The 24,097-nt window shown below is 46.2% G+C and overlaps 1 protein-coding gene across 9 annotated transcripts in view; it reads left to right on the forward strand.

Moving 5' to 3' along the window:
* LOC141095489 (sodium channel protein type 5 subunit alpha-like) overlaps positions 1–24,097 on the forward strand; it is a 524,914-nt gene that overhangs the window by 480,793 nt on the left and 20,024 nt on the right. For all 9 annotated transcript variants that reach the window (XM_073581518.1, XM_073581512.1, XM_073581519.1 and 6 more), the window contains 2 exons: positions 2,669–2,725; positions 16,836–16,977. In XM_073581518.1, coding sequence (XP_073437619.1) covers positions 2,669–2,725; positions 16,836–16,977 — 199 coding nt within the window. The remainder of the gene's footprint in view (positions 1–2,668; positions 2,726–16,835; positions 16,978–24,097) is intronic.

A 24,097-nucleotide genomic window follows, 5' to 3' on the forward strand; every position in this document is an offset into this window, starting at 1 on the left:
GACTGTCTGCCTGCGAAGGATCACCAGCACATTAGTGGAGCTCATTGGAACACAAGAGGTGGTCTGAAATTGAGAAATTGCTGAAAATTTAATATTTAAGGCAGATTTGTCACCAGATTTCCAAATATGAGTGGCATACATTAGTAAATAGATCTATTGGAACTGTTGAGGCTGGAGTAATTAGTTTAGATATCCATGTCATGATGGCTTTACAAATCCAGATATTAAAATGAGAATCTAGAAACTGAGAGGTCACAAGTCCAACTGTGATCAGTCTCCACTCACTCATCCTGAAAGTTACAGGTTGTACTGAGCAGTCTGAGATCTCAGCAGCATCAGGAAGGAGGGACACTGATGAACTGGCAATAGGACTAGGTGTGTGGAGATTAAGTTAAAAATTTCTAAATGGATTACTGTAGTTATCAATTAAGTACACCAGGTCTAAGAAGCCTATTAAATTAGGTATGCAGTTTATATTTTTAAATCTGGTGACATGTAGCCATTCATGTATTTTTCTAGTTTTTTATTAATTCTCATTTTCAAAACATCTGGCAGATTTTTAAGAACAGACAATCCCTTTAAGCTAAAGTTCACTTGGTCTGCTTAGACAGGCTAATTAATGATGCACTCGGCTATAGTGTGAGCTTTTTGACACTATTCCAAAAAAACCCTCAGGGGACTCCACTTGGTAGTGACAGGGACAGTCACACTAGTTTGTTAGGCACCTCGCCACTGCAGGGCCTGTGGACTTAACGGATAACACTAATTTTATATATCCTTTCCTACTGCTTTATATCTATTTGACTCCCCTGATGAATCCCCACCATTGGGGAAGAAACGCGTAGGGAGCTTCTGTCTATTTTTCCCCTTATCAGTGGGGGTGTCCACTACAGGATCCACTTGGGGCCTGTCCTTGTTAGGACAGGAGTAACGCTGGGGCACGACAGGGAGTGTAGGGGAACACTTTACACTAACACTGGTTTTCCCATGTCTCAGCTCCCCATGAGTGGATCGTCTCTCCAGCAGGATACGCCCTGATGCTGGAATGCTATAGCTAATACCAATGGTGAGACCAGACCATTTTTTATTGAGCACTGGTTCACATGAGCACTTTTTTGTAATGTTTTTGTGTGTTATGTCCTTTTAATGGTTCATTAAAGGTTATGTTTTAATTGACTTTATGTGGGATACTCTCTAGGCTGTGTGCAAGGCTAATTAATGACCATGCATACGCAATTCACTTCCATAGACAAACATGATCATTCTGTGTATAGCATATAAAGTTTTTGGCAACACAAGTCTTGTTTACACAGGATGGTGTGCTGCCAAGAAAATTGATTTTTAAAAAAGCTTAAAAATCATGCCACCTAACAAACAAGTGTTCCGCTCGTCCATCCCGTTGATTGCAAGCATTAAATAGCTGTTGGCCTAACAATCGATGGCTGACCGCTAAATGTCCCTACTCCCCTGTACACAAGAGCGATTGATTGGGCTGAGCACTCCTGTGTTCTCTATTAGCAGGTAGCTTATCCATGCCGAACAAATGGATCAGCCATTAAACTTCCAATGGTTGGTTCCTACTCTGACCTGACATCATGTGTAGGCAGAGAGGTGGAAGGCCCCCATAAACATTAGATGATAGGCTAATCCTGCCAAAATCACCATGTGAAAAGGGGCCATTGCGACAGCTGGAAATATACGAGATTAAATTTTTTTGCAAATCATAAAAACCTTTTAAAATATATCCACATTTTAAGCTAGTTTTTGGGTTGTAGTATTTTTCTTCAGTTTTTGATGTTTTTTTTTAATATGTTTTTTTTTATTATGTTAATAATCACCAAAATGTATACAAGCCATAGCAAAAGTGCAACAATTCCTCACAAAACAGCACTTGTGATTACAGGCTAATGCCATAGAGGAAGAGATATATTTTGTGTTGCTTATTTGCTCATTTTACAACTATTTTTACAAGTGTAACAAATTTATTAAAGTTGTGGAGACAATTCCCGTTTACCGTATATTCTTTGCGTATGATTTTATTATTTTAATGAAACTCAAGTCTGGTTTGTGACAATTTTCCTTCATTAACCGTTACTCAATATTCATTTTTGCAACCTTCATATTCTGTTTTCTGGGGCTCAGCAGTGATGTAGGAATGTTATGTGGATCTCGGCCGGATCATCTCATTGCTGGGATTTTGTGTTCAGTGCTGAGCCCATGCCAGTCATGACATAGAGCCCGAGAAATGCATTAATTACATAGAGCCAGAAACGCTGCTAATGACTGCAATATGTAGTGTGCCGACATGGTGATACTTTGCTGGCGTTCTGACAACATGTTTTATTTCCTTATTGTTCCTTGTTTCTCCCTTGTGGCGGGACACAGCTGTTTCCTCTTGAAAACAGAATAGGAGGCTTTGTACACACTTTTTTTTTTTTTGCGAAAGACCTGACCACCATTGTAAACAGAATATGAAATGGTAATGTACAGAGGTTTTGTAATGTGAGCCCTGACATTGGGTCAGAAAATATGTTCAATGTACAGACAATATCCATTATTGTGAAGGGTAGACTATATAGTCATCAGATGTAGCCCAAAACAATTAAAGTGGAAACATTCAGATTTACAATGAAACCCATATTGGACTAAATTCTCTTTTTTGTTTTAGGCAACATATAAAGGATGGATGGATATCATGTATGCCGCCGTTGACTCACGTCCAATGGTCAGTCTGTTTGTATTGGTTTTATTAGTAATTGTGCAATTTAGTGAATTTTTCAAGTTAAAAAAAGAATCTGTCAGCAGTTTTTTGCTATTTAGTGTAAAAGCAGCACTATGTAGGGGCAGAGACCCTGATTTCAGCGCTGTCACTTACTAGGCTGCTTGTTTTAGTTTCAATAAAATCAATGTTTTATCAGCAGGAGATTATTACCAGCAGATTAGTTGTCTCATGTTATGTTGTCCTCCTGCTCTATGTAACCCCGCCCACACCCCAGATTTCTGCTTATCCATAGTTTACATAGAAAGCAACCAATCAGTGGTGTGGGCGGGGTTATACAGAGCTCAGCATTCAGAGAACTGCTAGATCTACAGCAGATAAAAATGTAATTTTATCAAAACAACAACAAGAACACTAGTACGTGACATATTGCTGGAATCAGGGTCTCAGTCCCTACAACATGCTGTTTTCAAATTACGTACCAAAAACATGGTGGCAGACTCCCTTTAAAACTTTTTTTTATAAATGATGTGACATGTTTCTGACAATATTTCTACATTATATATGTATATCTTTGTATATCTGCATAGCATCAGTGAATTGTGCCAGCACTGTGTTCAGAAGCCATGTCATTTGGGTCTCACACAATCATGTGTACGAGGCATGTGCACTTATTTTTCAGTTAGTGGTGTAAGGAGGAAGACCGGGCTGCGGGTACCTTAGCCTTGTCCGGAACTGTCGAGGCTGCGTCCCATGTTGCCCAGGGGAAAGCATAGGGGACCGGACAGGTCCCATGATCTGAGAGTAGGGAGGGGGCACGTTTAAGTTGGAAGGAAAGGTGAAAGCGTGTGAAGGGACAGAGAGGTTCCTGCCGTCAGGGAGAGTGCAGCTTGGTAAGCAGCATGCTCCGCATCCAGCGCAGCGAAGCCAAGACGAGCCACGATGGAGAAGTGTGGGCTGGCTACAGGACACCGAGGTGCGGTTTCCTTTGCCGACGAGCGAGCATCAGCCCACGCTTGTTACAGGAATTCCTGCAGCTTCCATCACTTTGTTTGCTTAATGGACCAGATACTCTCGGGACTCCTCGTTGCCCAGTCACTAGCCGTCGTCCATGATGCTAACGTTGTGATGTGGTGCGCCCAAGAGTGAAGTTGCACAGGTGCTGGGAATTCCATAAGAGTTGATACAGCCGGAGGCCATCCAGTTGGCAGTAAAACACGGAGATCCCTGGACTGTAGCCTTTACAATGACCCCAGAGCACCTGCCTGGAAGCATGAAGCAGGGGCACTGAATCTTGGAGCAAATGCAGGCTGAATTGATGGGACTCTCGCCGGCACAGGTGCAACAGGTGGAAGAGGTAGTGGAGCGTTATCAGGATCTTCGGGTGCACTACAGCTATTATGCCCCGACCCGGGAAAGATACCGGCAGATACCACCTCAGATGTACCAGGAGGTGAAAGAAATGTTGGCACACATGCTGCAGAGTGGAGTCATAGAGGAGAACCAGAGCTTGTGAGCTGCTCCCATTGTCCTAGTTCGGAAGAAAGACGGGACCCTGCGTTTTTGCGTCGACTATAGGTGACTGAATGCCTGCACGGTGTGAGATTCTTACCCCTTACCCAGAATCGAGGAGTCACTATCTGCCTTGGGAAAGGCAAAGTATTTCTCATCCCTGGATCTGGCCAGCGGATATTGGCAGGTGCCCATGGCCGAACACGACCAGCCGAAGACAGCGTTCATACTGCCCATGGGATTGTTTAAATTTAATCAGATGCCCTTCGGCCTGACTAATGCTCCTGGGATGTTTCAGCGATTGATGGAAAGGTGCTTGGGGGATCTGAACTTCGAAACAACACTTATCTACCTGGACGACATCATTGTCTATGCAGCCACCTTTGAAGAGCACCTCCGGTGGCTCAAGCAAGTATTGAGTTGACTACAAAAGCATGGCCTGCAGGTGAAGCCCCAAAATGTCACTTTTTTCGTAAGCAGATTGAGTACCTGGGGCACATCGTATCCGCTGAAGGAGTGAAACCTGCACGTGAGAAGATAGCAGCGGTGCAGGACTTGCCTGCCATGAAGAGAGTGAAGGACATTCAGGCCTTTCTGGGGCTGACTGGGTAGTACCGGAGGTTCATCAAGAATTTCACCTTTATCTCTAACCCCCTGTTGGAACTACTAAAGAGAGTGCCAGGCGCCACCAAAGCGCTCGTTCCCATGGCCCCCGACTATGATGAGGAAGAACCACTTGCCCCACTCTCAGACTTGGATAGTCCACCGCCCGCCAGTCCAAGAGAAGTGCGTAGGCCTGAAACTTCAGAGATGGTTGATCCATTGGACCCGGATGTGCGCCCGTCTTCTACCCCTCAACCTGACTCTACCACCCAACCTGAACCTCGCCGTACTGAGCGGACGACAGCTGGAAGACCTCCCACTTGTTATGGATAAGACCAGATTATTTGGCAGTGAATTGTTCAAGAAATGGAGTGTGATTATCTGATGAAGGAACTCTCGCTCGTGGAATGGCGAGTTAAAGGAGAGGAGGAGTGTAAGGAGGAAGAGCGGGCTGCGGGTACCTATATTTAGCCGGGTCCGGAACTGTCGAGGCTGCGTCCCATATTGCCCAGGGGAAGGAATAGGGGACCGGACAGGTCCCATGACCTGGGAAGAGGGGGGCGTGTTTAAGACGGAAGGAGAGCTGAAAGCACGCAAAGGGACAGAGAGGTTCCCGCCATCAGGGAGAGTGCAGCAGGGTCAGAAGCGCTCCGCATCCAGCACAGTGGAGCCAAGATGCGTTGCGACCAGGCTTATCAGTACGCTCCAGCGGAATTGGTGCTGAGGAGAGCGCTGTGCACCCGGATAAACGTCGGGCAGCGCTCGTACGGAGAAGTGTGGGCCGGCTAAAGGACACCTAGGTGCAGCCCCCAGTGGCTCAAGAATTGGGTGAACCCCACAACATTTTTTTTTCATTTATTTATTGGGTTAATAGATCTCCAATAAGCTTCACATGCCAAGTACTAATGTGTCATGGGGTTGTGAAATTATATATCTGCCACTTGTCTGTCTATCTATCAATCTATCTATCTATCTATATCTTTATATAAGTTTTTTCAACTAGGATCATAAGCTACAAATATCAATCATTGCTGAACAAAAACACAGGTGAAAAGCACCTGCAAAAACGTGTCAAAACCGCATGTATTGTCCGCTGTGTTTTTCTGTGTTTTTCCTACTAAGGGATGCAGAAATGGTGCTGCAATTTCTCAGCATGTGCACATAGCCTAAAACTATTGGAAGGCTCAGTGTGTTTCAGTGGATGAGGCAGAGTGACAAATCTGGTCTCATACCCCTCTTACTGCCAGTGCCACCATCCTTTAAACACGAGTGCTATGGAGAAGCTTTTAGCTCTATGCACATAAGTATATTACGGTAGTAAGACATAAATATTGCGATATTCCACAATTTTTGATATTCGTTCTAAAGAGAGACCAACCCTTTGCCAAAGACTCCTTCAACAGGCCATTAACAGATAGTTCCTCTCAATAATCATCTTCTAAATTCTCCTGCTAGTCCTGGACCTGTGTGCTACGATAATTGTACCAATATTACATTGATTGATTGATACACGCCTCGACTCGATCCCAGAACTCCATTCTTCTTGAAAAAAATGGATGTTCATTGCACATATTGGTAAGAGCAATAATTTAAAAAGTTGCTGAAATATGAGACCTAGCTCATTATTAAAGCCAATCAGTGTGAAATACAGTAATGGTTTGGCCTCAGAGTATTCTGCAGCATTCCAAAGACCTTTCTCCTAAATAATAATAAAAATTCTAGAAGCAATAAATGTGCGAGTAAATGTAAAACATTAGTAAATCAATAACATCTTTTTCCCTTCACCCATGACAGCACACCTGAGAGAGGGATCCGCCCCGCCAGGACAGGAACCTACTGAGATATAAGGGGCGGCACCTCTCCCCCGCTTCAGTTGGGTTCCTGTCCTGGAAGGGAATCCCACTGTCAGCGGTGCCTATCATGGATAAAGGTCCCAGGCCCGTCCCAGGGTGTCTCACCTGTAGCGTCGGCCGTCGGGTCCTGGAAGCAGAGGCTCCGGGTTCGTGTGGGCGTGCGTGGCGGCTCCCGGAGGCTCCACCGCGCCTCCCCCCGCGCATGCCCACGGCCTCGCTCCCCTAGAGCACCTAGCAAGGGAGAGCCGCGGGCATCTTCCGGCCGCTGACGTCAGCTGCGCAAGGGATCATGGGCGCGCCGACTGACGTCAGCTAGGCGACGGTGTCATGGCGTCTTTTCCGAAGCGGTCGCCCGGCGTTTGCAGGGGGGAGGGGAGGAGATACCCACCAGGATGGAGGCGGGTTATTTAAACAAGGAGAGCGGCATGGCGGGCGGTCAAACATAAAGTCAGAGCAGGAGCGATCGCCGTCTCCACCAACTCTGCCTCCCTCACAGCCCTCCGGCCGCAAGCATGGAAGCCATTCAAGCAGCAGTCGCCCCAGCCGCAGGTCGGGTGACTCCTCAAGATCCAGAGAGCACAGATCATGTGCTCCGACACAGCCTCCGAGTCCGGTACCCTTGATTACGGGTGGAGAGTGATCTTCAGGAATGCTAGCAATCTATTAATAGGGGTTCCCTGTTGTATGTTTAACCCCGTAGGAAAAGCCTAAAAAAGCGGGGAGTAAGAAGAACAATAGGGAATCTGCCATATGTAAAAGCCCCCTAGCAAGAGACTGGCAGAAAGACCTCTGCGCCAGTTGCATCCAGTGAACCATGGCAGAAGAAGCGCCTAACCGCAACCAACCTTATATCGGCCATTAGGTCAGAAATGGAAGGTTCAATTAAGACCTTGTTGAAAAAAGGGAAAAAAGGTAGAAAGAATCCCCCTAGTTCTCCGTCAAGCTTCTCTTCGGCCTTGTCTCAGACCGAACTCCCATCCTCCTCATATTCCTCAGACAGTGACACGGGTGGTAAGCCATGTTTTCCGGCAGAAGACACGGATGCTCTCCTTAAGGCCATCAGGGCAACGATGGGCCTACAGGAAGACAAAGCAGCTAAATCCCTGGCGGATGTCATGTTTGGGGGACTACAAGAGAGGAAAAATGGACCTTTCCAGTTAATGTAAAGGTCCAAGCACTCATTGAGAGAGAATGGAGGAAACCCGAGAGATCAGGGGCTCTTCCCTCCTCCTCTAAGAGATGGTACCCCTTTGAGCACAAGGACGCAGAAATATGGGACAAGGTCCCAAAGATCGACGCAGCGGTGTCCAGGTCTTCCAAAAAATCGGCTCTGACCTTGGAAGACTCAGGGATACTTAGGGACCCGCTAGACAAAAAAGCAGATTCCTATTTAAGGCTTGCATGGGAAGCAACAGCAGGAGGATTGAAGCCGGCAATAGCGGGCACCTGCACGGCACGTTCCCTAATGATTTGGCTGCAGCAGTTAGAAGAGAGACTTGCGTCAAAAGTCCCAAGAGAAAAAATATTGGCAGATATGTATCTTCTGCATGGGGCAGCAGCTTTTTTGGCAGACACCTTGGCGGACTCTATGAGGTTGACAGCTAAGGCGGCAGGATTATCAAATGTCACCAGACGCGCGTTGTGGCTTAAAGGCTGTTCTGGTGACCTACAGTCTAAAGCTAAACTGTGCTCTCTCCCCTGCGATGGTCGTTTTTTATTTGGGAAAAACTTAGATGATATCTTGGAGAAAGTAAGCGATAGAAAGAAAGGCTTTCCCAGATTCCCGGCAGATCAGAGTTGGCCGCCCTTTCGGAGAGGAAGATTCAACAGGGGTCGTCCTCCGGCTGATAGAAGAAGATGGGAAGATAAAAGAAAAAAGGAGTCCGGATTTATGTTTGGTGGAGGCACCTCCACTTCAAAAAAATCCCCACAATGACGCCAGCATTCCGGTAGGGGGGAGATTGGCGCTCTTTTCTCAGGCCTGGGGAAAGATCTCTTCCAATACCTGGATCCGATGCATCATAAGAGAAGGCCTGAAGATCCCCTTTTTTCGTCAGCCAAGAGCAACTTTTGTCTTTACCCCTATCAGGAAGGCGATCGAAGAGCAGCTGGCCTTAGAAGCAGAAATCCTGAACCTGGTAGACAAGCAGGTCCTTTTCGAAGTCCCAAACATGCAGGAGGGAACGGGGTTCTATTCCCCCCTGTTTCTGATAAAAAAAAAAAAACAGATCAGTCGTTCAGGACAATCATAAACCTCAGAGGCCTCAATCGGTGGATAAAAAATCAGACCTTCGAGATGGAATCGGTAGCTACAGCCATAAAACTGCTATATCAAGATTGTTTTATGGCCGTAGTCGATTTAAAGGATGCATACTATCATATCCCCATCCAACCAGGTTATCAAAAATACTTGAGAATAGCTCTCTATATCCAGGTCGTGCTCAGGCATTTTCAATTCAGGGCTCTTCCATTTGGCATATCTATAGCCCCGATGGTCTTTACCAAAGTCGTAGCAGAGGTGACAGCCTTCCTTCGAATTCACGATACAGTCATAATATCCTATTTGGACGATTTCCTAATAGTGGGCAGCTCAGAAGACCTCTGTACGGCACAGTTGAGCCGGGTGACCGACACCCTACAGGAACTAGGGTGGATGATAAATTTAAAAAAATCGAGACTATAGCCCCTAACAAAACAGACCTTTCTAGGATTTATCCTGGATTCAGAGCAGCAAGCTTGTGCTGCTACCGGATACCAAGATAGAAAAGGTGGAGAAAGTGACCTTGGCTGCCCGAGACCAACCTCATATGACATTGAGAAGCGCAATGTCTCTACTAGGTACCCTGACGTCCTGTATTCCGGCGGTCAGGTGGCCTCACACCCGACAGCTTCAGGGGGAGATTCTGTCAGCACAAAGATCGCTGAGAGGGCGTTTAGAAGGAAGACTGGAGCTTTCCTTAGAGGTCAGAGACTCTCTCAACTGGTGGCTAGACAGGACAAATTTGGCTTCAGGAATGCCATGGGACAGACAACCAACATAATACTAACAGACGCGAGCTCCTTGGGGTGGGGGGCACACCTAAGGGTTCATGTGGCCCAGGATTCCTGGAGGCCTCAAGAGATGAGTGCATCTTCCAACCTGAGAGAACTGTGGGCAGTGAACAAAGCCGTGAGCCACTTTATTCCCCTACTCAGGGGCCGCAATGTCCGGATCGTGTCGGACAACAAAGTAACAGTGGTGTACATCAATCACCAGGGGGGTACAAGATCACACTCCCTAATGAAGGCAGCCAGTGACATTTTGTACAGAGCGGAACAGCACCTACACTCCCTAACAGCATTGCACATAAAGGGGGCAGAAAATATAGAGGCCGATTTCCTGAGCCGCAATAATCAGAGGCAAAGAGAATGGGCTCTAAATCGGTCCGTTTTTCAAAAAATAATACAGCTTTGGGGGAAACCAGTGATAGACTTCTTTGCCAAGAAAAACAAGAAGCAAGTAGAGAGGTTTTGCTCACTAAACCCAAGGGAAAAACCATGGGCAGTGGACGCATTGCAGATTCCGTGGGACTTCAGACTAGCCTATGCGCTCCCACCAGTGGCCCTGATCCCAACAGTAGTGAGAAAGATCAGGAACGATCAAGCCAGGGTGATCGTAATAGCCCCATTTTGGCCAAAAAGGCCCTGTTCGCTCTGCTCCAAATGATGTCCTCTCAGATCCATGGGTTCTGCCAGAAATCCCGCACCTACCAGCTCAAGGTCCAGTATTCCACGCTCAGGTCAAGGGATTCCATCTGACAGCGTGGAATTTGAAAGGTCGCTTCTAAGGGATAGAGGGTTCTTTCCCGGGTTGGTGGCCACTCTGCTAAAGAGTAGGAAGCCGGTGACGACTAATATCTACGGCAGAACATGGAATAAATTCCGGCAATTCCTAGGTAAGCCATTAGAACAAGAACCCCCAATTAGTGCCATCTTGGAATTTTAACAATCAGGATTGCAGCTGGGGTTAACGGTAAACACTCTTAAAGTTCAAGTATCTGCACTAGGTGTGCTTTATAACTGCAACTTGGCAGCAACTAGATGGGTAGCCAGATTTATCAAATCCTGCCATAGGTCTAGGCCTATCCCAATACCGAGAATAGCCCCGTGGGATTTAAACCTGGCACTAGAGGCCCTTACAAAAGAACCATATGAGCCTATACAACCTAAAATATCTATACAACATAAAATATCTTACCCTAAAAACGATCATTTTAGTGGCCCTTACATCGGCCCGTAGAGTAAGAGACTTGCAGGCTCACTCAGTGAATCCACCCTATACACAAATTTTTCAGGACAGGGTGGTATTAAAAACGGACCCCGCTTATCTACCTAAGGTAGTATCAGATTTCCATCGAAGTCAGGAAATTATCCTTCCATCCTTTTGCGAAAATCCAAAGAATCCAGGGGAGGAAAAATTCCATAATTTGGACGTTAAGAGAGCCCTGCTAGAATATATATCTGTCACTAGCCAGTAGAGGAGGTCCCAGTCCCTATTCGTAGCTTTTCAGGGTGCCAGGAAAGGCTATGGGGTTTCAAAAGGGACTATTGCCAGATGAATTAGGGAGGCCATTAGTGTAGCCTACTCAGCTAGTGGTGTTCCGATTCCTGACGGTATCAAGGCTCATTCCACCAGAGCCGTGGCGGCCTCCTTGGCTGAAAAGGCAGAGGTATCGATTGAACAAATTTGTAAGGCCGCTACCTGGGCCTCACCTTCAACCTTCTTTAAGCACTATAGATTAAACCTATCCTCCTCGGCTGACTTAACCTTTGGTAGAAGGGTGCTACAAGCGGTGGTCCCTCCCTAAGGTGTTTAGAAGTCTCCAAAAATCTCCCAGGTGTGCTGTCATGGGTGAAAGGAAAACCACCATGGTTACTTACCGGTAGCCAGTTTTTCCGGAACCCATGACAGCACCCGTATATTCCCCCCCCTTTTCACCATATGGGTGTGCACGACTAGTAGGGTGCATTTGTGTGATGTGGTGTTGGATTAACATGTAACTAACTGGGAAATCCTCTCATGCTCTGTAACCAACTGAAGCGGGGGAGAGGTGCCGCCCCTTATATCTCAGTAGGTTCCTGTCCTGGCGGGGCGGATCCCTCTCTCAGGTGTGCTGTCATGGGTTCCGGAAAAACTACCGGTAAGTAACCATGGTGGTTTCCTGTGTGTGTCTCGCTCACACTTGGTGGTCCTCGGCCATTATATTCTAGGTGGTAAATGGACTGGCTCCTATATATCATATGCTTCTCTCCTTCCCAATTGACACAGGGATTTAATTACCAAAATTTATTTCCCAGATGATCTAGAGTGGGCTGATTTGGACTTGTCAGGACTAGCTCAATAATATATAACATGATTTATTGATCCAGATTTAACTAATTAGGAATTAAATGTAATATTTCTCATAGTGATTAGCCATTGAAAGCAAACATGAGTAATGATTAGGGATCAGCGATATTTCCCAATATCGTATCGGAATTCTGATTTCCGATATTGGAAAATATCGGATATCGGAATTTCCGATATCAATGCAAGTCAATGGGAGAAAAAAACTGGAATTACAAAATGACCACTACAGTACTATATAATGGATAAAATGGAGGGCAAACACCTCAGGATAATGGGGAAGGAGATTGCAGAGGCAGAGGAGCAAAAACATTGCTAGAAAAATGCACAGAGCGAAAGCTGTAGCAGGAAAACTGGTCGCCATCTTCTTAACAGCGGTGTTTTTTCTTTGTTTAGGATTAGTTGGGGTAGGGTTAGGTTTTATGGTTAGTAGGGTAAGGGTTAGGGTAAGGGTTAGGGGTTAGTAGGGTTAGGGGTTAGGGTTAGTTATGGTTATGGTTAGGGTTAGTAGGGTTAGGGTAAGGGTTAGGGGTTAGGGTTAGTTAGGGTTAGGGTTATTCTTATGGTTAGTAGGGTTAGGGATTAGGGTTATTAGGGTTAGGGTTAGGGGTTATGGTTATGGTTAGTAGGGTTAGTGGTTAGGGTTAGTAGGGTTAGGGGTTAAGATTAGCAGGGTTATGGTTAGGGGTTAGGGTTTAGGGTTAGTAGGGTTAGGGTAAGGGTTAGGGGTTAGGGTTAGTTAGGGTTAGTAGAGTCAAGGTTTTCGGTTAGGGTTATGCTTATAGTTAGTAGGGTTAGGGGTTAGGGTTAGTAGGGTTAGGGTTTAGGGTTATGCTTATGGTTAGTAGGGTTAGGGTTAGTAGGGTTAGGGTTACGGTTATGCTTATGGTTAGCAGGGTTAGGGGTTAGAGTTTAGGGTTATTAGGGTTAGGGTTAGGGGTTAGGGTTAGTTAGGGTTAGTAGAGTCAAGGTTTACGGTTAGGGTTATGCTTATAGTTAGTAGGGTTAGGGGTTAGGGTTAGTAGGGTTAGGGTTTAGGGTTATGCTTATGGTTAGTAGGGTTAGGGTTAGTAGGGTTAGGGTTACGGTTATGCTTATGGTTAGCAGGGTTAGGGGTTAGGGTTTAGGGTTAGTAGGGTTAGGGTAAGGGTTAGGGTTAGTGGTTAGGGTTAGTTAGGGTTAGGGTTAGTCTCAAGGCCTGTGCACGCATTGCAGATTTGGCCCATTTTTGGCAGTTTTTTTTCTGCACAGATTTGTCATAAAACCTGAAAGGTTTCCTGATGCCTGTAAAGTGAATGAGAATCCTGATGTCTCATGGTCACGTTGTTTATTTGTGACTTGCAGATTTAAATCTGCCGCATGTCAATTCTTTCTGCTTTTTTGCTGCAGATTTCACTCATGCTAATGAGTGGGGAAAAAATCTGCACCAAAAACGCATGTAAAAACCAGAGCAGAAACGTGCATATTTTATGTAGTGAATACTTAATGTGTGCACATAGTCTTATAACAGCATGGCTGTTCATCCCATAGAAAAACTCAATAGCAACCTGGCCACCTAACTGGTTACAAAGGTGTGGTCTCTGAGGGTTCAGTCACCACAGAGGTACTGCAACTCATCCAGAGGTGTAGTATCCCACTACCCAGGTAAGTTGGAGGCACCTGACCGCTCTTTTACACCTACATCCAACACATTTAGTACAGCAGGGCACCCTGGATGGACCATAAGGGATAATGATCTCATCCCTGCTGGTTAGGAAAGGGTGTTGGTTGGTGGGTGGAGCTTAAGGGTTGAGAGCGGGAGACCTGAAAGGAAGTCAGGATCAGTTCTCCCCTAGGGGAAGAAGTGGAAGGACGCAGAAGAGCAGCTCCTGGTTGGGAGGAGCTGCTGGATGGAGTAGAAATTGAAGGGAGCTCCCTGTAGAGGAAAGGGATCCCAGAGGCACGGGCAGAGCGTAGGCCGCTTGTGGGGCTCGTTCCACGCTGACTGCGTCAGGTGGAGGGATCAGGTCGCAGAAGGGTCTCGGCCTCTAGCCAAGTAGAGTGGACAACAGAACTCAGCTAGCAAGTTGACAGCTGTGGCAACTTTAGAGGTCACAGCCACTAACCACAGTTATCTTCACCGGAAAGGCAGCCAAAAGGGAGCAAGGAAACGAACTGAGTACGTTATCCGATAAGTTCCGCGGCTGCTGGCCTGGGACACTGACTGTGAAGTTTTGTGTAAGAAGAGGCGAGAAAGCAACACAGTGAGACAGCCAGGAAAGGCATATACTGAAGGGAGTGCTGGAAAAGTGTTCTCCAGCTGCCTGGGAGTTGACTGAGCCCCTCACCTGAAGGACACGGCACCAAGCGGGCATCTGTGCGCTCCAGAACTGTGAGTAAAGCTTTTGAACTGCACCCAGCTGTGTCCTCTGAATTCTTGCCTGAACACTCACTCACTCAGCACTGCTACATCCACCATCAGTAAACATAACATCTTCTATAACCACTACTGCCCTGGGACAACAGCTCTGCCTGTGGAGAGCTATTCCAACTCTGCTGCATCACAGCATCAGCCCCAGAGGATCTGCACTGCAGCACTGATCACCTCTGACCAGAAACCACAGGTGGCATCACAAACATTTATTACAAACTCTTTATTTTTCATCCCTTGTAAATACACCCCTTTTATTGAATGCCCAGGGCCACGGACCGGGTCACTGCCCCTGTGACACTGCCGCTTTAAGAAGTGGCCCGATACCGAGTACCCCACGGCCCTGGCGGGCGCTTCAAAGGTGTCTCTCTCTGTACGCCTATTAGTGACCAGGCTATGCCATTATGGGGGTCGGGGAGGCTTTGAATTGCCATAGCAAATGCCCTTAGGTCTGGCACTGGAACCAGTCGGTGAGAACCGTCCTAAGGCAGACCTTTATTGGCTTCCAGTCAATATACTTTTGACAGGTATATTACAAGGCACTGCATAAGTGAGCACAATGACAGCACGTGATCAAGTATAAGTACCCTCATCTATATATATAAAACTGAATGTATGTATGTGTATATCACCAACCAATCACAAAGCATCTTTCATTTCACCAGAGCTGTTCAAAAGAAGCTGAGCTGTGATTGGTTGATATGAGCAAATTTTCCCACTTGACAACTCCTCAGCAGACACTCACTGGGTGGGAGAAATCTGGCATCCCTGGGAACATAAGCTTCCAGCCACTGTCTGCCCCACAGAAAGATGCACAGAGCACTTTGGTTTTTACCCCAGGCCTCTCTTAAAGGGATCCCCGGTATGGAAGTTAAAACCGTTCCACTCAGCTCTGTGGTTCTGACCCCAGGGTCTCTTAAAGGCATCATTGGTATGGAAGTTAGGGCAAATCCACTCTGCGCTTTGGTACTGACCCCAGGCCTTTCTTAAAGGGATCTCCAGTATGGAAGTCAGGACAAATCCATCCAGCGCTTTGGTTCTGACCCCAGACCTCACTTAAAGGGATCCCCGGTATGGAAGTCAGGGCAATTGCCTTCAAATACTCTAGTACTGACCCCCGGCTCTCTTAAAGGGATCTCCTATATGCAAGTCAGGGCAAATCCACTCAGCGCTCCGGTTCTGATCCCAGGCTCTCTTAAAGGGATCCCCAGTATGTAAGTCAGGGCAAATCCACTCTGCGCTTTGGTACTGACCCCAGGCCTCTCTTAAAGGGATCTCCGGTATGGAAGTTAGGGTAAATCCCTCAGCGCTCTGATTCTCACCCCAGGCCTCTCTTAAAGGGATCCCTGGTATGGGAATTAGGACCGTTCCACTCAGCGCTCTGGTTCTGACCCCAGGCTGACGGGATGATGTGGGATATTAGTAGTCCAGTGGCTCTGGCTGACGGAACGATGTGGGATATTAGGGGTAGTAGTCCGGTGACTCGGCTGACGGGATGATGTGGGATATTATAGTGAATGTGGCTATGCAGAGCGGGCGGGGCTCTACACTCAGCTTTATATACTGTATATAGATATAATCATTATAATTTGTTATAACTAACTGTAGTTAGTTACTATGCCCGGGCAGCGCCGAGCTCTTCAGCTAGTGGGACATATTGTAGACCTTGTATTGGTCGACATAAAAACAAATATAATTCTTCTTAAAGAGAGTCTGTAGGCAAGTTTATGAGGTAGGGACATATACAGTGATTCCAGCAGTGTATCACTTAGTTTACTAGGTGCAGCAGCTGTAATAGACTTATGTTTTTTCTCTGATGCAGATCTAGCCGTTCTCTGAATTCTGAGCCCTGTAGAACCTCTCCCACACCACTGATTTCTTGTCACACGGTGCATAGACAGAAAGCTACCAATCAGTGGTGGGGGTGTGGATGGACCAGGAAGCAGGAGACAGCTAGTCAACTAGTGATAATCAGTGCTCTCAGATTACATAGCAAAAACCTGCTGATTTATATTAAATATATCTCAAAATGAAAATAAATAAATAAAAACTCTGCCCATACAGTCTTCTTTTGGAATAGGTTTGGTGAGGTTTGCATGATGTACACTATGAAACACCAAAAATGTATCAATATGCCATCGAGTGTTCACACTTTTTTGCGGGTACTTCAGTAAATGTATTTTTAATTGCTTATGATCAATATCATCAGTAGGACATAACACTCCATTTATCTAAGCCTGAAATGTTCTAAAAATTATAATTAACAGAATTCAGAAATGGTTTTACTGTGCGCATTATTGAACTCACTGATCTTTTGTTTGTTTTTTTTTATGTTTTTTTGTTTTCTTCTAGACTGAGCAACAGCCAATATATGAAACCAATAAATACATGTACCTCTACTTTGTCATATTCATCATTTTTGGATCCTTCTTTACTCTGAATCTTTTTATTGGTGTGATAATAGACAACTTCAATCAACAAAAGAAAAAGATAAGTAGCTAACTTATGTCATCTTTGTTTATTAGATTTGTATAGGACCAAAATATCCTACTTACTGTTTATACAATATTCAAATATCAATTAATCTATGTATGTCTGTATGTATATACATATAGATAGATGGATATATTATATATTTTTCTATTGCCTTTCTATCTAAATTTCTATTATCAGCCTTATGATTGTCACAGTTCTAGATCTATCTATCTATCTACCTATCTATCTATGTATCTATCTATCTCTCTATCTATCCATCTTAAACCCCTTAACGACCACAGATACGCTTTTTAATGGCGCTGAGAAATAAGGGTATAGCAACCCTCAGCATCGTAAAATCTCTGGGATTTCGGCTAACAGGGGTAGCTGAGACCCTGGAGAACATAATCAGGGCAGGGTTTTTACAGTCTCCTGTCACGTGATTGGCGTTATTCACTGAATAACGGTGATCACAGAAAAAAGTAAAAAAAATCCAATTTACAATTTGTTTGTCTCTCTTATGTGATCTAGCATATCAGAGAAGAAAGATATGTGGTCTCCCAAGCCCCACGGTACCTCCGCCATCCCCGGGCCCTCCTGCTCAGAAGCCCAGCCCTCCGCGTCACCTTCCTGGAAGAAAATGGGGAGGCGCATGCGCAGTGCGCCCGCTGAGATCTGCCGGCCAGTGCCCGGCAACAATAGGACATTTTTCCTATTGATTACTGTGATAGACCCTTACAAAAAAAATTGTTTCTAAAATTGTGCTGATGTAAAGTAGACATGTGGGAAATGTTATTTATTAGCGATTTTGTTTGACATAGCTCTCTGATTTAAGAGCATAAAAATTAAAAGTTTGAAAATTGCAACATTTTCAAAAATGTTGCCAAATTTCCTTTTTTTTCATAAGCAAACACAAGTCATGTCGAAGAAATTTTACCACTATCATGAAGTACAATTTGTCACGAAAAAGCAGCCTCAGAATCAGCGGGATCCGTTAAAGCGTTCTAGAGTTCTTAGCACATAAAGTGACAGTGGTCAGAATTGTAAAAATTGGGGTTAAAAGACCTTTAGTGCATTTTCTTTATCAGTCTGTTGGATAATATTCTCCAGTTTATTCTTTGCCAAACTTCTGGTCTTTGATTTTGAGGAGACGGACATAAAACATTAACTTTCCCAGACATAAAATCCAGAATTCATAAAGCCGAATCAGATAAGCAAGAATACTTTTCAATGCGCTTTTTTTCTTTTTGTAACTTTTCTCAGGTTGAGAAAGATAGTGACTATCCCTTTGGAAAACTATCACTGTTCTATCATCAGCTCAGATGTGCTGACAGACAGGAGAACAGCCGGCATGCTTGATATTTAGCTGTTATACGGAGATGTCACTCATTTATCCATAGAATGAATATTATGAGAGACAGATAACGTGGTTTCTTTTATTACATTACATCCAAAGCAATATATTTTTTATTATTTTTGTTATTAACGTCATATTGGAGGGTGTGATATGAGTTACATAAAGGTATTAGCCCTAGATATTACAAATGGTATAATAATCGTAATAATTATTATTAGGGGAAGTTGTATTAATATCTTTTTCTTTTAAGTATGGTATTTCTGCATATTCACTTGCCCTGTAATCCTCGCCACAGGTTTTCTTGCAGCTAGGCCCTGACTATTTTAGAATCTGACATATCACTGTGCCCACACATCCATAAATGCTTATTAATGCGGTATGCAATGATGCCCTTCTGAGTACTATACTAAGCAGCCTCCACAAAACGGCAATGTTAAAAACAAAAACAAAAATATGAAGAAATAATAAAAGCCTAAGTTCATTGCTTTTTGTTTCCTAAAACGCTAAATGAAAATGATTGTATCCAGCCTTTCTGTAATCTTGAATGGCAGTTCTGCTTGATTGCTTGATAAATAGCAAACCATGTATTGGCGGCTCTTACAGAGCAACTCTCTTTTCTGGCACAAAGAGGTGGTTTTGAATGGGAGACCTCCACCTGTGACATCCGTATGCGCTAAGAGGCCATAATGACAAGTGTTGTCTTTTTAAATCACTTTTGTTATTTGTCAAATGTAGAATTATTTTTCACATAGCGAATAACACTGATTTGCTCAGAATGTAAGCTAAAGATTTCAAATGGCCATTTCTGATTGACTTGTTGAAAGTTGATCCGAGATGACTGTCATATTGGGTGACAGCTAGTGATGAGCGAACGTGCTCTGATAACGTCTTATCCAAGCATCTGGGAGTGCTCGTATATTATGTTCGCATCCCCGAGTTTGCATGATTTACGGCTGTTAGACAGCCTCAACAGATGCGGGGATTGCCTGTTTGTTACCCAGTCGCCACACGTGTTGGGGCTGTCTAACCAACCACGGGGACGCGGGGACGTGAACATAATATACAAGCACTCCCAGATACTCAGATAACACCCGAGCATGCTCGCTCATCGCTAATGACAACACCATAAAACCATTTTCCTCCTGACGAAACTGCAGAGGCGGTTAAACGTGCATCGAGGTGCATCCTAGCAGACCATATACCCCATTTACTATGGCTACAGATAATTACAGTTTGTGACCCATTGCTGTATCATTGCATATGCTTCAGTTTTGGATCTGGGATGTGAGGGCATTTTGCCTCTGTTATATTGATTGATCACTCAGCACTTTATCTTGTTGCCTAGACTGTACTTTATGGTCCTTCACCTTATATTAGAGTATTTTGACTGATATGCATTCCCTATTATGAATTGGTGATCTATTTATTATTTTGATATGCTCTGTGTCATGATCCATGCTGGATCAGGACTGATAAAAAGCACAGGTAACCTTTTTTTTCTTAAGCTATGCTTAGGTTTGGTTTTTGCCCCGGTGGCCATTAGGATTATTGCACTGTGGTGTCTTTTGTTCTAAGTTTGCCCCCGGTGGTGGTGAGCGTCATTGCACTCTGGTTTCTTTAGTTAAGTGCACATGATTATAATGCAGGTGTGATTGCTGGCTCTTACCTATAAAAGAGTCACAGGTGTTGCAATCAGTGTTGGTGATAGTGTTCATTTCAACCAGCCTTGGTGGAGGAAGGAGCTGGAGTGTGTTCCTTGCAGCACTGTCTTAGCCCTGGTGTGGAAGGAGTCATAGGGGATTTCCTTGTAGCTCTGACAAAGCTTGGTGGCAGCAATTTAGGAGGAGAGCTGCATTCTGGTGATGGACTCTGTTGCCAGGAGCAAGAGCAACAGAGTAAAGCTAAGTGGTGTTTCCCTGTTTGTGTTTTTCCTTAGTGTGTATTAGTACAGCGGTGGGGCCAGTGCCTGCGCCATCCAGCTCCCTAATAAGGGATAGGTGTAGGGTTTGCAGCCCTTTGCGCAAATGCTGCAGACCCTTACTAATGAGATTAGGGGGCTGCGCAGAGGGTTGGTGCGGCAGCTGCGGCTGTTGGTGGGCTCTGGGGGCTTGGTTCAGGAAGAGGCTCAGCCAGAACCAAAGATATCCCTCCCTGACAGATTTTCTGGAGGGAGAGATTAATTCTTGGTGTTTCAACAAGCCTGTAAATTGTATTTCAGGCTGCGCCCTCGTTCATCAGGGAGTGAAGAGCAACGGGTGGGAATCATTATGTCCCTTCTTAAAGGGGATCCCCAATCCAGGGCCTTCTCCCTACCGGACGATTCTCCATCATTGGTGTCCGTGGATGAGTTTTTTGCGGCTTTGGCGCTTGTGTATGGGGATCCTGATGGTGTTGCCCTGGCGCAATCCCGACTCCGTAGTTGTAAACAGGGAGCCCGGGTTGCTGAAGAGTACTGCTCAGAGATTAGGAGGTGGGCCACTAACACTCAGTGGAATGACCCTGCACTTAGGAGTCAATTTGTACAGAGTTTGTCTCCAAAGTTGCAGGATACTCTGGTACAGTATGCTGCCCCCAGGTCGCTGGAGGCCGCCATGTCCCTTGCCATCCGGGTGGATAGATGCCTTAGGGAAAGACATATACAAAAAGTGCCCCCTGATGTCCTTGCTAGGGAGGATGACCCACCAGTATGGATGGAGGAACCCAGACAGCCCGGTGTTGTTGATACAAAAAAGGGGGTGTCTGTGGCTCGTCGTGGTGGGGTGGTATGCTTTTCCTGTGGGAAGCCTGGCCATTTTATGAGAGCCTGCCCAGTTCATGCCAAGTCTCCAGACGAACCTATGCAAGTAGGAGGAGCTAGTTTGTATTCGGAGCTGCCTACGGTTCGGGGAGTGGTGTCGGCATGTTAGTACTGTGGGCAGACTGGTCATGTCCTGAAGGCTTGCCCATTGCACACCAAATTATCTGTGTCATCTGGGAAGCCGCATTCCCCTGGTCGCTTGGAAGGAGGTGACCAGGGAGTATACATTTCCTCCATTTTGCCCTCCCAAGGTACCAGGTCAGCAGAGGTCTTGGCTGGCGGGGTACCGGAGGTGATACCGGTGCTTGTGGACAGCGGAGCAGGAGTCAGTCTGGTAGATGCTCGCTTCGTCCAGACTCATGGTCTGAGGTGTAGGACGCTAGCCCAGCCTATAAGCATCCAGGCCATAAACTCTGTTCCACTGAGCCAGGGGAGCTTGACCAAAGTCGTAGAGAATATCCATCTGCGTATAGGACATCATGAGGAGTCCTTGTCATGCTACATCTTGAAGGGAATGCCAGTACCTATTATTTTAGGCCTCCCTTGGCTGAAAAGACACAAACCGGTAATAGATTGGCGGGCGAGGGGAGTGGTCAGCTGGGGGCAGTCGTGTGAGGGCTGCTGCCTAGGAACTGCTGTCTTTGCCGTCTCTCTTCAACGAACCCCTTCCTCTCCAGTGAGAGCAGCAGATGTGCTGCAGGAGAATAGGGGCAAGTCTCAACCCTCGGCATTGGCCAACCCTGGGAGGCGCAGACCTCGTGGTGGAAGGGGTTGGAGGGTGGTGTACCCCTTGGTGAAGTGCGGGGGTGTGAGTGTGGTGACACAGGGGGACGCCTCTGTTGTCAATCCCAGAAAGAGTTCTCCAAATGGTGACAAATGAACGAGTGGCAATAAACGTTCAGGTCCAGACCTGTGTGTGAACGAGCGTGTATGGGTGGCCACCAAAAAACATCCAGTGGAAGTGCGTTGTGGAGTGTTACCAGCTCATACCAAACATATACATACACAACTCGTTCCCCAGGTCAGCGCTTCGGAGATGTGTGGTGCCTCCAGAACATACGTCGCCAATACCAGCAGGCTCGTTTGTCATCAATCTGATGTGCAGGTAGTTGCTGGGGTGAGCTCTGGGTCTGGGCGTCCCTGCTGTAGGTGGTTCCCTGATGAGGAGCGGTCTTGAGGGTCTGGAGGCCCCTCATTAAGGGGAGGGTACTGTCATGATCCATGCTGGATCAGGACTGATAAAAAGCACAGGTAACCTTTTTTTTCTTAAGCTGTGCTTAGGTTTGGTTTTTGCCCCTGTGGCCATTAGGATTATTGCACTGTGGTGTCTTTTGTTCTAAGTTTGCCCCCGTTAGTGGTGAGCGTCATTGCACTCTGGTTTCTTTAGTTAAGTGCACATGATTATAATGCAGGTGTGATTGCTGGCTCTTACCTATAAAAGAGTCACAGGTGTTGCAATCATTGATGGTGATAGTGTTCATTTCAACCAGCCTTGGTGGAGGAAGGAGCTGGAGAGCGTTCCTTGCAGCACTGTCTTATCCCTGGTGTGGAAGGAGTCATAGGGGATTTCCTTGTAGCTCTGACAGAGCTTGGTGGCAGCGATTCAGGAGGAGATCTGCATTCTGGTGGTGGACTCTGTTGCCAGAAGCAAGAGCAACAGAGTAAAGCTAAGTGGTGTTTCCCTGTTTGTGTTTTTCCTTAGTGTGTATTAGTACAGCGGTGGGGCCAGTGCCTGCGCCATCCAGCTCCCTAGCAAGGGATAGGTGTAGAGTTTGCTAGGGCGACAGGTTCCTGATCGGCGCCCGGTGCGGAACTGGCATAGGGAACGTTAGGAGCGTTAGGGACACTGACTCAGGGGAGTGCAGGAGGTCTCCACGTCCCCTTTCCCTATCGCAGTGCCCACCGTTGTAACTGTTTCCCCTTTCCCTGTGTCTTGTTGTTTTAGTTACCGGCCTGCGGGCTGTGTCACACAGGACAATATCACGTGTCGCGTCTTGTTGTCTCAGTTACCGGCCTGCTAGTCGCGTCACACAGGACGGGTCACCGTGACACTCTGTAGCTGCATTTTGGGTCTTTTTGATTTTTGACACCTTAGTCATTATTTATATTGTCATATTGACACTAGGGATTTTTTGCCAGGCATATCTGATGGATTATTAACATTAACATCCAGAGGTGTGGTACCCCACTCTCAGGTAAGGAAGGAGCACCACCCAGGACTGAAACACCTGCACCCAACACAGACTATAGCAACAGGGCATCCTTGATGTACCCTAAGGGAGGATGGTCTCGTCCCTTGCTGGGTAGTAAAGGATGTTGGGAGGTTGGTGGGGTTGGTAGGAAGAGAGTGGGAAGTAGAGTTGAGAGGAGGGAAGAAAAGTGAGCAGACGTGGTGAAGCAGCTCCCTGTCAGGACGAACTGCAAAAGGATAGAAACAGACAGATAGAAGCCCCGGAGGGTAGAAAGGGTCCTTGGGACACGGGTAGTGAGGAGTCCACCCTTGGGGCCCGTATCCATGCTGACTGCAATCAGGTGGAGGGATCAGGTCGCATGGGGGTACCGGCCCACGAGACTAGCAGAGAAATCACCAGACTCAACTAGAAAGCCGGAGGCAGGGGCACCTGTAGGTGCTTCAGTCACAAGCCACAGTTATCTTCACTGAAAAGGCAGCCATAAGGGAGCAATGAGACGCAGAGAGGACGTCATCCGACAAGGTCCTCGGCTGCTGGCTTGGGACACTGACTGTGAGGTGTTGGGCAGGAGAGGTGGAAAGCCAGCACAATGAGACGGCCAGGAGAGGCGTATAAGGAGAAAGGAGTCTTGGGAAGGTGTATCCTGATCTACCTGGGAGTTTGCTGGACCCCTCACCTGGAGGACATGGCACCAAGCGGGCATTTGTCCACCAGAACAGTGATTAAAGCTTTGGAACTGTACCCCACTTGTGTCCTCTGATCATTCCTGCATCACCTGCCCTGCATCATATCT

Source organism: Dendrobates tinctorius, unplaced genomic scaffold, assembly GCF_039654945.1.
Source record: "Dendrobates tinctorius isolate UK_male_01 unplaced genomic scaffold, ASM3965494v1 ptg000070l, whole genome shotgun sequence".
NCBI lineage: Eukaryota > Metazoa > Chordata > Amphibia > Anura > Dendrobatidae > Dendrobates > Dendrobates tinctorius.